The sequence below is a fragment of the Centruroides vittatus genome, unplaced genomic scaffold (genome assembly GCF_030686945.1).
Source record: "Centruroides vittatus isolate TY-2023 unplaced genomic scaffold, ASM3068694v2 contig_564, whole genome shotgun sequence".
Classification (NCBI taxonomy): domain Eukaryota; kingdom Metazoa; phylum Arthropoda; class Arachnida; order Scorpiones; family Buthidae; genus Centruroides; species Centruroides vittatus.
The window spans coordinates 1,673,542-1,687,238 of record NW_027122335.1 but is presented as its reverse complement, the minus strand read 5'-3'; the positions used below and the strand labels follow the sequence as shown (position 1 = coordinate 1,687,238).

General features: G+C 33.5%; 2 protein-coding genes across 11 annotated transcripts in view; one reads left to right on the top strand and one right to left on the bottom strand.

The window, feature by feature from the left end:
* Positions 1 to 7,527: 7,527 nt before the first annotated feature.
* On the top strand, positions 7,528 to 9,539 carry LOC136978924 (stabilizer of axonemal microtubules 2). Its single transcript, XM_067274762.1, has 7 exons — positions 7,528 to 7,601; positions 7,672 to 7,759; positions 7,843 to 7,962; positions 8,036 to 8,134; positions 8,211 to 8,411; positions 8,489 to 8,953; positions 9,038 to 9,539. Exons 1-7 carry the CDS (start codon positions 7,561 to 7,563, stop codon positions 9,440 to 9,442), a joined length of 1,419 nt encoding a protein of 472 aa, XP_067130863.1. The 5' UTR covers positions 7,528 to 7,560; the 3' UTR covers positions 9,443 to 9,539.
* Positions 9,540 to 13,193: 3,654 nt separating this feature from the next.
* LRR (Leucine-rich repeat) overlaps positions 13,194 to 13,697 on the bottom strand; it is a 159,868-nt gene continuing 159,364 nt past the window's right edge. For 7 of the 10 annotated variants that reach the window (XM_067274815.1, XM_067274816.1, XM_067274819.1 and 4 more), the window contains one exon: positions 13,194 to 13,602. In XM_067274815.1, the coding sequence (XP_067130916.1) occupies positions 13,313 to 13,602 (290 nt within the window). In that variant the 3' untranslated portion in view covers positions 13,194 to 13,312. The remainder of the gene's footprint in view (positions 13,603 to 13,697) is intronic. The other 3 variants (XM_067274821.1, XR_010881313.1, XR_010881314.1) reach the window with 3 other exon arrangements.

The window sequence follows — 13,697 nt, the reverse complement described above, 5'->3', positions numbered from 1 at the left end:
CATAAAATCGAAATTTTTATTCATCTTTATACGGACACAAAACACGAGAATATTATACTTTTGAATATATATTACTGTTAACATGACGGATTAACGCGGATCATTCCTTGCATATACAGTCTCTTCAGCGACAGAGAATGACGAAATTCGGTGAAAAATCCAAACGTTTTACATTAAATTTCGTGGTGACGCGACAATAAAACTCTGACAATTTTTTGCGAGCGGTTGAATTTTCAGTTCGAATTTTCTGGTTGCGATTAAAAGTGATTTATTTCAAGCGTTTTTCCGAGTTTTGCAACATTTGCAGCGATTTTATTGGAGAGTTCAGACCACGAACTTAAAGGAACGTACAGATTTTTGTTTTTATATACTCTGGAGATCACATTCCGAACACGCGACGATTTTTATCATCTCGTTTCTTTCAAATTACATTAAAATAATTTAAGTAAAAAGTGTGGAAATAGTAAAAAAAAAAAAAAAATATTGTTCGTTCGTATATAATTGAGGTATAATTTTTTAAAAGTTTAAATGTGGATTATTAAAGGTTGAGGCCGAAGTTTTAAACGCGAAAACGTGTACTGTACGTCGGACGTTCAGCGCCTTCCTGTAAGCCTAGAATTTTGACAATGGCGTTTACACTGACTTTCCAGACACCATTGTCAAACTTCTAGGCTTACAGGAATGCGGCGCTGAACGTCCGACGTATACGTTTTCTCGTTTAAAATTTGGCCTCAACCGCGCTATTATAGCACAAATTTTGATTTCAATAAAACGAAACATAGCTTCTTTCCTAGTTTTTTGTGTTAACACGTGGTAGCTTTTCGTCGCTCGATATATTTCGCTAGAGGCGCTACGGTCGGTTTCAGCCAATATCGTTACTGCGTCGAGAAGCTTGTTTAAATTTGCATATAAACACTCAATTATACGGAGTCGGTTACTGCGCATGTGTGGCGGTATAATTTGAATGCGTTTTATTTCATTTTCACGTGGATCTTGTAGGTGCGAGTTTGAAGTTTTTTATTCGTGATTTTTTCCGAAGTAAATTACGGTTATGGCGTATTTGCACGACTGTAGACCTCGTTGTTCCGTTTCGTGTTGAATAAAAGGAATTTGGCTCGAACAAGAGGATTTCTTCGAATGTGAAATTTTCCGCGAAAATTGGTCTTTTGCCTTCCTGTAGTATTTGTGAGAAGCGTAATAGGAAGCGATCCCTGAAGACGCAAGTGGATCTGAAACATCCCGTTTATCGTTTTTGTAAGTTTTACGTGTCTTTTTTTAATTATTCGTAATTTAAGTTTAGCCCATGCAACTATGCTGGCTTTGAGTAGCCCACTTAGTTGCTGTTTATAGCAGGGATGTCAAAGATACGGCCCGCGGGCCATTTGTCAAATCTTGGGTTATTAAAAATGAATTTTTTGATTTGGATACTTTGGGCTACTTTTTAGAAAATTTTTGTCCACAAAAGCTAAAATTTGGCAAGGTTGTTCAGTATTCAAGACACTTCCGTAATTAGAGACTTTGTTGCGTTTTCTTATTGGTGAGCGAGTTCGGTCAGATAAACTGCAATGGTAAAAAATTTTCAATAAATAATGTCAGTAAAAAGAAAAGTTGATAGTGAGTGCCGATTTTTCCAGCCAAAGTGGAAATTTTGTATTTTTTTATTGAATGGAATGGTAAACCACTTTGTTTGATTTGCAATAAGATTATTGCCGTTTGTAAAGAATTTTAATGTGAAAAGACACTATGAAACGAATCATAAAGACAAGTTTGAGTTATTTACCAACGAAATTAGGCAAGAAAAACTGGCATCTTTGAAAACTAAACTTATGGGCCAGCAATCATTTTTAAAAAAATCAAAAACTGACAGTGAGAATGCATTGAAAGCTAGTTATTCGATCGCACGAAAGATTGCAAAAAAATCAAAAGCTTTTAGTGACGGCAAATTTTAAAAAAAAATGTATGCTAGACGTGGCCGACATTTCATTCCCATCACAGAAACAAGTCATTCAAGAATACCCCTGACTAGAAATACAATTGCTTCCAGAGTAAATGAATTGGCAGAAAATTTGGACTTTCAACTTAAACATAAAATTAAAGTATTGATGTGATATTCCTTAGCACCCGGTGAAAGTACAGATATCAGAGATACATCGCAGCTTGCTGTATTTATTCGTAGAATTAATGAAGATTGTAACATTGTTACTGTGAAAGACCAAAATTACAGAATGTCGAGATTCTCCGGTGAATGTCGACACATACGACAGCCCATTGGTGAAAGACCAAATATTTCGTGATATTATTAATGTTACGTCATGTTAGTATAGGTTTAGGTTTGTTTTAGGTTCGGTTATGTTACGTTATGTAAAAAATGTACTTCAGACAAGCAGCTGCAACTAATTCGAGAAATGGAAGGGAAGGCTATACATGCTGTAATTGCAAAAAAAAAAAAAAAAAATTGTTCTACGACTAAATGTTAAGAACAATATTTTTATTCAACGTTCACATCAGTGCATGCTGAATGTCCGTGTAAGTGAGAAATAATGATATTTAGAAAATATTTTGTACATGCACGAAACGACTGTGTGAATGCCGACATTCACCGGAGAATGTTGACTTTCGCAGGATTTCGGTTTTTCACAGTAACAACATCACAGAAGAGTTGCTGCGGTGCATACTATTGAAGAGTACTACCACAGCTCAAGATATTTACTCAGCAATTGAGCAATTAGTACCAAATTATGACTTAGATTGGAGTAAATTCTGCAGTATTACCACAGATGGGTCACCATCCACGATCAGTAAAAATGCTGGTGGTGTTACAAAAATACGGAACAAAATTTTAAATGAAATTAAAGGTAAACGACCCAAATTCGTTGGAATTCACTGTATTGTACAGTACATCAAGAAGTCTTGGCCTCTAAAGTGCTGAAAATGGATCGTGTAATGAATCTCATAATTAAAACAGTTAATTTTATTAAAAGTAGAGGACTAAATCACCGCCAATTCACACAATTTTTAAACGATCTTGATGAAAAATGTTTAGATATTCCCTACTTTGCAGAAGTACGGTGGCTTAGTCGTGGGTAATGCTTAAACGATTTTTCGAATTGAGTAAACATGTTACGTTTATGGCTCAAAAGGGCAAACCGATGGAACACAGTGATGAATAGTGGCTTGACTTCGCGTTTTTAGTAGATATGACGAAACACTTGAATAATTTGAACGTTAAACTTCAAGGAAAAAGTGTAATCGTTACGCAACTGTACTCAAGTGTTCAAGCTTTCAAAATAAAATTAAAGTTGTGGGAATCGCAGCTGTGAGAACAAAAACTTGACCATTTCCCTAGCATTCGTGAAATCGGCATGTATGCCTTAAAAAGCAAGTTCAATGAAGTTGACATTTTGGCATTTTATACAAAATACTTCAAAAATCAAAATAGCTATTCCGACTTAAGGAACCATGCTGCCCACATTTTATGCATGTTTGGAGTGTATGTGTGTGCGAACAGTTGTTTTCAACAATGAAGATTAATAAATCTAAATACCGTTCAAGACTTACAGATGAACGTCTTCAGTCCATTTTGAAAATCAATACGACATCGTTTATACCAAACATCGAGGAGATAATGAAGCGTAGAAGTCAGATTTCTGGATCCTCAATAATATTTTGGTTTAATACGTCTCTACTTAAAAAAATTATTATTTTTTTTTCTTTAATAAAATCATTTTTTATATACTTATTTATACTTAGTAATACATTTGCATTTTATTTTTAATCTGGCCCGCTGTCATACTCGAGACAAAAAATTGGCACTTGGGAGTTTGAGTTTGACACCCCTGATTTAAAGTAATAAGCTAATTTTTTTATAATTTATTTTTAATGAATTTCTATTTGTGATTTTGGAAAGAGCATATTTATGACGAGGTATTTGATTAATGTTTAATAAACTCCTTAGTCTACAGAATCTTTGCAGAAATTTGAAATTTTATACGAAAATACAAACGTAATAGAATAATACTGCTTAAGGTGACCACCCTTGGGACCGAGATAAATGGAGAGTCGCTATGTGGAGGGTACATATAACAAACAAACCCAACGACTAGGGATTGCAATTGCTGGATCCCTCATCCAGCAATCCAGCTGGATCCAACGCAATCTTCGGCCTGCTGGATCCAGCGCTGCGGATCCGCAATACTCAATTAACTTTCTAAATAATGGCGCAAAAGTCTACGTTGTCAACGTTGCCGCTTTGCTACGTGCGCTATCGCTCGGCGGCGAGAGTGACGTTGCCGTTCAATGCGGCACGTGCTACACCCCTCTCTATACCTCACTGTCCGCCCTTTTGCCTCTGCTGATGTAATTGCTAGTTGACTTTCCGCTCTCGCTAAATAAAGTGTCTTCGCTCTAAATAAAATAAGTAACTCCTCTCCTAGTCCTGGTGCATAATTCTAATTTACGGTCAGTTGTGACGTCAATGAATCACGTGACGGAACGATTTATGATTATTTGATGATCCTGAAACCAACTAACGTAGAGGCAGAAAGGGCCTTCTCCGCAGCGGGATATATATACAGTTCATTAAGAAGTAGGTTGGGAGACAACACCATCAATACCATTTGTTTCTTGAGATCCTACTTCCAGAAAAGTCAAAAAAATAACAAAAGTGATTGATTTAATTTTATTTAATCCTTTAAAATACTTTATTCAAGACAAGACTAATGTTTTATAACTTCTACTCTAATTCTATTAAGTTAGAATTTTTAACTTTTATTCTATAAGTGGTTAGTGGGCTAGGCATAGGCAATTTTATTGTGAAAATTAGTGAGAAACTGAGACTACCTAGTTAGTTAAATAGTTAATTAAATTAATGAGTATCAGCATCTTAGATATATGATGATATAAATGTATGTGATTCATGATTGTGATAATAATAGCTAACTACTAGACTACTACTAATTACTTACTCACTACTTTACTAACACGAATAATTAAATTAGTTATAAATAACAACAAACTGATATGTAGAGCCTATATAAGAAAACTGGTAAGACTGATAGCCACTTAGCCATTGATTATCCGTCCGTACATTATTATAATATATTAATATAAATTAATTAGTAGAATTATCTTTGCTATTATTTAACTTAAAGATTACATTATAATTATAATCTAACTAAACATTTAAAGTTAATTATCTCTATCTCAAGTGTTAAACCGAACCAAAGTTAAGTTTACTACCTAAATGTGTAAGAAGTTTTACTGATTTATAGTGACCAGTCTAAATAATAAAAGTTTCTTAAGTATTTTTTAAAAATGTTTTATTTTCTTTAAAAAAACATAAATTGCTGGATAGATAGATAGATAACACTTTATTGCACCAAAAATACATCTGCGCTGGATCCAGCTGGAATGATGTTGGTCCAGCAAAAATCCAGTTGGATTGAAAACACTGCTGGATTGCAATCCCTACCAACGACACATTGTTTTGTAGGTTTTATGAATATATTTATATTAATATTGACAGCTGTGGTTTCATATAGTTAGTTGAGTGAGCCATGCCGCACCGAAAGGCATAGCCACTGTTTTCCACTGTTATGTCATCTACATCATTTGATTCTCCACGCAGTACAGTACCTTCTGTGAAGCTTCGGAAGTGGGCCTACTATTTGTGCAAATAAGAAAATTTTTTCTAATTTTTGTATAGAAGCAAATAATAATAATTGTTGTTATTATAAATTAACATTGTAAAAAGAAACCATCAAACAAGAACAAAATAGTAAAAACGAAAAATGAATATTACATGTCCATAAAAGGACATGTCTGTAGAAATTTCCGAGAAAGTCGGACTTCTCAGGTTGAAACAATAGATGAATTTGAGTACTTGGATCGAACGTCTTCGATAGGAATCGAATTGTCCGTCGACGTTGACTCATCCAACGACCTGGGTTCCGATCTCGTTACAATGCGTAACGAAGGGGGGGACCAATTGGAAGACGGAGGCAAGTCGACATCGACCTATCGGAATGTTCGATCTGGGACTCAAAAGAAAGTTATAAAAAACTCTGAGAAAAAAGGATGTGACGTTCTCGGTTATTAGTTCTCTCGGTTCTTGGCTCTTGGAGCTTTGTCTCGCGATTTTACGACGGGGTTTTTCCGTGATCTTCGGCAGTTGGATTACATCTCTTTTGGAAGGTCACCCGCTCCCTTGGATTTGTCACCTGTTATCTGAATCGTCCCTGCTTCCGAAACTTTTCCTCGAGAAACTAAACAGTGCGCCCCGAGGCCATCATACTCCTGCGAAAACATCGGAGAACTTTTCTTGTGGACCTTCGATTCCGAGAGGGGGCCCAGAAGACTCGAACGCCGCCGCTAATAAAAGTGTATCGTAGTTGTAAGCACCTTTTGTTATATAAACGGGTTACGAATGAAAGCCTGTTTCCGAGAGTTTCTTTCACTCCCACGCGTGGATCGTGACCGCGCGACATTCTGACTAACGCAGTCGTTCGGCAAACCTCACACTTCTCTGAAATGGCACGTGTTTGCTTAAATGATTCAAACATGCCATGTGATGCATTGAAGTTTTAAATATGAAGCTTCTCTGCAAACGTGAATGCTACTTGAGCCAGACACACGAGCATTCGTGTCTTCATTGGCCGAAACCGTTTCAGAACATCAGCATTTATCTCAAAATTTGCCGTCTCTCTTAAGTTTCTGAAACGGTTTCCATTTTCATTGTCTTAGTAACGTTCAAGGTGTTCTGCCTTGTATTTATGAATGTTGTTAACAGGTATTTTATTTCTTCCGAATGTTGCTATGCTTTTTGCTGACTAAATGGATTCAAGAAACTTGATAACCTCAGCTTTTTCTCTTAGAGACAGTTCTCTGTGTGAACCATAATTTACGGCTGCAGAGCTCTCAGTAATGAACAAAAACAAACAAAACTATAGAATACACTTGTATATGTGACAAACAGAAGAGAAACTGAGTACAGTAGAAAACTGTGTGATATTTCTGGAATTTTCTACATTCTGTTTGAACAAGGTTGCTAGAAATCTCAGATTTTTATAGCCTATACAATTTATAAATTTTGGGCTGGATTTTATATCACTAGTGCCCAGAAAGTTAGATGTTTACCTAAAAGCCAGCTTTCAGATGTAAGAAAATTATTTCTATTTTTTCAGTTTTTAGAACAATAAATAAATGTTCTTACTGAAATGTGGATTGAATTTAGTTTCTCACGGTAGCTGTTGTATTACAATATCTAAATCAGCATTTACCACAATACGTTTGGCGAAAGGAAAAACACTGGCCCGCTGAAAACTTATAATTATAATACGAAATAGAAAATCATAATAAATTCCAGTCAGGAGACGTCCGTTAAGACAGGTTTCACACTAAAACAAAACAGTATCAACAAAATAGCGAGTCTGTGTGGAATCGACGAATCGAATTGTGGAATCGACGTTATAAAATATTTTACGATATTTTATAACGTCGATTCCACAATTCGATCGTAACAAACAGTATCGTAACAATCATTTCGAAATAAATCCGATAAAAATGAAAGTTGATCAGTGCATTAGCGAAATATGTATTTGCGGGTAGGTCTTAAAGGATTAACACGAATTTTTAAAAACGTTTTTAACGTAGTATCTAAATATTCATTTTCAGGCGCCATCGTTGCCCCAAAAAACCCAGAAAAAATATTCGGCCGATTACCTCTTGCGATACTAAATTACCAAATTCTGAATATACGGAGGTACAGTTTGATTTATATTTCGATTTGTTTATTTATTTTTAAATGTTAAGGAGAGATTTTATAGATGCAAAATGAATTTCTAGAAATACAGAAAATTTAACGTTCCTCCCAGAAGCGCCATTAAACCCGCCATAACAGCTAAAAAATGCGATGCGAAAATGGAAACGTTAACTACAAATGCCGAAGCCTATCGGGCACATAAGGTCATTTTTATGATTTCTTTTTAATATTTACAATTTTCAGATATTTATTTATATATGTACTGTACAATTGTAGTGCGAACCAGTAAGGCAACGTCCAGCTACCTCTTATCATCCTCCGACCGTAAAAATGTTCGATGAATCGACATACTTGAAAGATTATTGCGATTTCAAGGCAACAAAACTAATAATAAAATACACGGCGATAACAATAATGCATTGACAAAATACTAATATCTATTATTTCGCAGATAATTGCCGTTCCAAATTCGTGTAAACCTAAATCGAAATATAAACCGCCATCCGTTCCGTTAGATGATTTAACGTTGCACAAACAATCTTTTAGAACTTGGGACGAAAATACTGCTCGGGGTTGTCGAGGTGTTCTACAAAAGCCGGTTCATCAATCTCTTCCCGCAAATCGACCTTTCCAGGCTCTAACCACGTGCCAAGTACGATTCTTAAACTGTTTTTAAATACTGCTTAGTCTATGGATAACTTATAAGAATCGAATTTCTCGAATTTACAGGACGATTATCGAGAATATAGAGGAATAGTTCCGGTCAAGGGGAAAGGGAGACAATCTACATTATGTACGGAAGGAATATATTTTATGGATACAACGCATAAAATGGATTTTACAAGAAAGCCTATTTGTTTTCGAAAGTTATGCAAACCACAAATAGTGCGCCCAGAACTTCCTCCTCTAAAAGATTCGACCCTGTATCAGAGGGATTATCGTCCACCACCAAAAATAGTTCAAAGAAAGGACTTTCGACCCGTAGTACGGTATAATCCGCCCGATAATCCACTGGAAAGCGATACCTTCCACAAAACGGATTATAAACCTTGGAAAGTGCAGGAAAGAGAAATTCCGCCGTGGACGATTAAGAAGCCGTACGAAATGCCTTCTATAAAAATGCACGATGTTACAACTTATGTCTACAGTTATAGAAAACATCCTCACTTTCGGCAATTACCATCCAGAAAACCTGTAAGTGTTAATTCGATTTATACGTTAATTCCGATAATTGTAACGTTATCGACGCAATTTATAATTATTTATTTTCCTTCGTAGGTGCAAGCTTTAAAATTTGGAGACGGCAAAGTTATGGAGTCCGAGACGTGTCACTCGCACGATTTCAGAAAGTGGGAAGTGGGGCCTAGAAGACCCATCGTTAAACTAGATGCGTATCGGCTTCCCGAAGGAAAAATGCTGACCGAATCTACTTACACAAGTCAGTTTCGCGGTCAGTTCGTTCCTCCTTCGACAACCATGAAACCTAAACCGTTATTAAAAATAAATGTGGGACCCATGCAAGATACTTCGGTATACCAAGAGGAATTCCGCTGCCCAGCATCCGGAGTGTGCCCGGCTTCACTCTTGAATTCGACGTCGCCCGAAGGCAAACCTCTTTATCTTCATACCGGCTCTAGTATGTCGCACGAATATTATATGAAGTTAAACGGAGGCAGAACTTAACTTTTCGGACTTGCAGAAAAATTATTTTGGATCAAAAATATAATAATAAAAGAATTAATTGAATGAATAATTTGTTAATAAACACAAAAGAATTTAATCCAACACTTGATGTTATCCGGTTATTACTTTCCAGGCTGTTATACAGGGTGTATCAGCACAGCGGTTACAAACTTTCAGGAGAGATAGAGTACACCTAGACGGTGGGAAATCACATAGCAATGCATGGTCGGAAACGCTTTCCTGGCGCGGTAGTGACGACACAAAACACAAAAAAGGAAGGACACGAACAGGGTGAGAAAACATGTTTATTATTCTTAGTACAGCAAAAATGCTGGGACGTCTTCGGCTGGTGTATGCGATAGATGTGCTATGTGATTTCCCATCGTCTAGGTGTGTACTCTATCTCTCCCGTAAGTTTAACCGCTGTACTGATACACCCTGTATATGAGAAAGTATGACCATCGTCAAAAAATGACCACCAAGATTTTTACATTTAGAACACCTTGAAACGTCGAGAAATTAAAAAAAAAAACTGGTTTTTTCCCCGTGTGTATGGATGTTAGTGTGTGTGTGGGGGGGCACGATTTTGTTCACTCTCTTTAAAGCTTAATAACACCTGTGCTTTTCTGTAGAAAATTTCTGAAATTTTGCAGGGAGGTTTGCTTATTAGGAGATTGATGCTATTAAATTTTGGTAGTTAAGGGTCGAAGAGGTGGGGAGATAAAGGGGTCGTGTGTGGTATCTCGAGTAGTGTCAGACTTAATGACTTTACTCGTTACTAGCATCCCTACTCTCAAAAAATTAAGCTATTTGCCATTTTATAATAATTAAAAATATAACTGATGGCGCCACCAAAATTTTGAATGTTGCCGGGAAAGTTAAGCAACTCATTGCCTGGACATTTTAAAATGGCAATTCGTCTAGGGAGTTATTTCTTGGCATTATATTTTTTATCGGAATGTGCATTAAGACAAAATTGTCTTAATGAACATTCCGTAGAAAACCAATTTTAAGAAATGGAAAAAAAATTAATGTTTTGTTAACGAAGGTTTTCTGGGCTGCCTTCCTTAATCTCGAGAATGGAGTTAGATGAAAGTCGAGTCCAGATATAGAAAGCTTAGGGGCAGGAGACCCCGATTAACTATATACTGTCTAGATCGGAAGTTAATATTTGATAAAGTTAACCGGAAGTTAAAATTTGAAATCACGAAACTTCCGGTCTGGATCGAAAGTCATGTGATTTCAAATTTTATTTAGACCAGTTAGATGACCGGTATGACTCGATTGTTAACAGGAAAAGTATGATGTACAGGGGCAAGGCACTATTAAAATCCGGAACATATATTTTAAATGAAAGAAAAAATATAATTAAAAATTGCATCCCGGAATTGTTATGACGTGGCAATAATTTCGTTGGTTTTTAATATATAATTAAATTGAAAATGAAGTTTAAAATCTGTCTGATAAATATTTCCCACAATGTTAAGAGAAAAAATATATTGCGCTGGTAATTTTTATAGTATGTATAAAGAATGATTTACCATTTACTCTTCATGACATCAAAATAAATTCAATCAGAATCCAAGTAAGTAAAAACAAAGTAAATGCAGAAATTTTATTATATTACTTTTATATAAAATTACACACAGAAAAAAAATTACATTGGTGAGTAGGAACTAATCTTGAAACAGAAAATAAATTTTGAATGGCAGTCAAGGAATGGAAGCACTTGATTTTAATAATCTTGCATACAGAAAACATAACCATAACATTTTGAACATTAATAATATTCAATATCAATTAAATGTGCAAATCAATTTATAATCATTAACCATTCGTAGTGACAAAATCATGCAATATGTTTAAATTATTGCACTAATGTATAACTTATATTTTGTTAACGTAAAGATCACAATGGGGCCATAAAGGGATTCCTTTACTCTCCTAATTTAACCTCCCCGTAACATTATAAACAGCAATATGCTGAAGATATGTTGTCTGTTTGATGATAATATGCTAATCCACACAACAACAGCATCTTACATTTCATTTTGATACATAATATAAAAGCAAATGAAGTTAATACATTTAACAGAAATAGTGTTATACAATAAGTAGATAAGTATACAAATGCAGTTTGACTAAGTTTATTTGAAAAGTCTTACCAAATTGGCACTAGAGATTCTGACTCAATAAAGAACAGCATTTCTCTTTATTTTGTCATAAGAGACTAGAGATATATTTAATAAAAAAATAATAAAATATAAAAATTCTTGATTTACTTTTTTTTAGATTCAACATATTTGTACAAGAATTTACAATTATAAATACAAACAGAAATGATAGTTAAATTTTCTGTAGACTGTTAATATGCAGAAACAGAATCAAGAATGAAAGACAATTATTTAATTAAATAGAATTTAAATTTTTTTTTTGAATTTTTATACTTCCATCTCTGTTGGCATTTTTCATCTTTTTTTTTGAAAAAAGTACATATGTATATACACATATATAAAATTTTGTTCTTGCTGTCTGTACAAATAAAAATTTTACTGATATACAAACAAGAAAACTGAATCAATTAATTTTTTAAGAACAACTATAAATTGTTTAAAGCTCTATATATCAATGACAACTGGAATGATCAGGGACCAGTGAATTAGTATATACATATGAAAGTAAAAACCAAAAATACAATAAAATATTGTTTCAACTTTAAATCTCACTTGGTCCCCTTTTTAATCCAAAATGCACAAATACAGGCAAAAATCTAATATATTGAAAGCTAACAGCGTTTTCACATTTTTGATAACAAAAAAAATAAGGGTATCACAATTAGTACGGTGGAATAAAATATAATTCTTTAATACACATTTACAAACAATAACAGGATGAATAAAATGAAACGGATTTCAAAAGTTTGGAATGCAGTTAATATACCACTTATAAGGTTAAGATTTTTATCATTGTTGAAATGATAGAGTCTCTGGTTAAATTATATCAGAATTAAACATTTTTTAAATGAAAAACTTATGATTAAACCTAATTATGTTCCAATTTAAAAATATATAATATATATATATATGGTTTTAATAATATAGTATTGCACTTATAATCAACTACTTGATTACTATGAAATATTAAATATGTTAATTTTAATTTTTTTGTTTTAATTTTAAAACTTATCAGTTTATAATTTAAAATATTTTATACTTCTCAAATAATAGAGTAATTAATCGAGAAATACATTGTTATTGTTAGAATTAAAGTACATAATTTAGAACATATTTAAATAGATTGATAAATAATTCAATATTAAAAATTAGATCATAAGCTTACTTGTCTTATTTTGATAATTTAACAAGAATTTAAAAAAAAATCTATAAATTTTGTTGATTTTCATTATGCACATTTAAATTCTATTTATAAGATTATTATATAATTTTCTATTATAATCAACTTTCTAAATTTTATAAATAATATTAATACATTATATTAGAACAATTTCATTACACAACTAATTTAAGCAAATTTAGCTACCATATACTGTTATTAAGCAGATGTCATAATAATGCAATATTAATAGAATTAAAGTGCACAACTCTTCAATTCAAATAACAATAATTTTCTATAAAGTGTAATGAAATAAGTAAATAATTATTCTGTACATATTTTTAACAAATTTAATCACATTTCTAATTAGCATCTTCTATTTGTTAATCAAATCATTTCATATGACAGACTTCAATGAATGAAGATGGAAATGTTTATTTCACCCATCAAATGTACGTGGCTGAAATTTCATTAACTGATTCACTGATGAAGGAGTGACAGATGGATCAATTTAAGATTATACAAAATTGGCAGTGCTTATACATCCACAATATCTTCGTTAATCACTTCTCTTTTTGTAATTAATGCACTGTTCTCACTGTAAACAGATGAAGTCTCTCTGTTATTTCCATGTTCAGTGGAAATTACTTTAGCATCGTATTTAATTAAATTATCTTGATGTGTTGAAGTATCTGTTGATATATTAGAGAGCAGGCACAGTTTCTTCCCTGGATCCTGATCAGATAAAATGGATTGATTGTTATTACACTTAAGAAAATTATCTGATGAGTTTTCTTCTGATGCATGCAAAAGCTGATCTGATAATTCTAAAGAAAGTAAATTTATAAAAAAAAAAGTTAAAAACTAAATCAATTGTTGATTACTAAAACAAAAAGAAAAAAAATCAACCCATTTACTACAT

Coding starts and splice junctions, on each gene's coding strand:
- LOC136978924 (XM_067274762.1), top strand. CDS start 7,561: ATGAAAGTTGATCAGTGCATTAGCGAAATATGTATTTGCGG. Junction 7,602..7,671: donor AGCGAAATATGTATTTGCGG/GTAGGTCTTAAA, acceptor ATTCATTTTCAG/GCGCCATCGTTGCCCCAAAA. Junction 8,954..9,037: donor AATTACCATCCAGAAAACCT/GTAAGTGTTAAT, acceptor TTTCCTTCGTAG/GTGCAAGCTTTAAAATTTGG.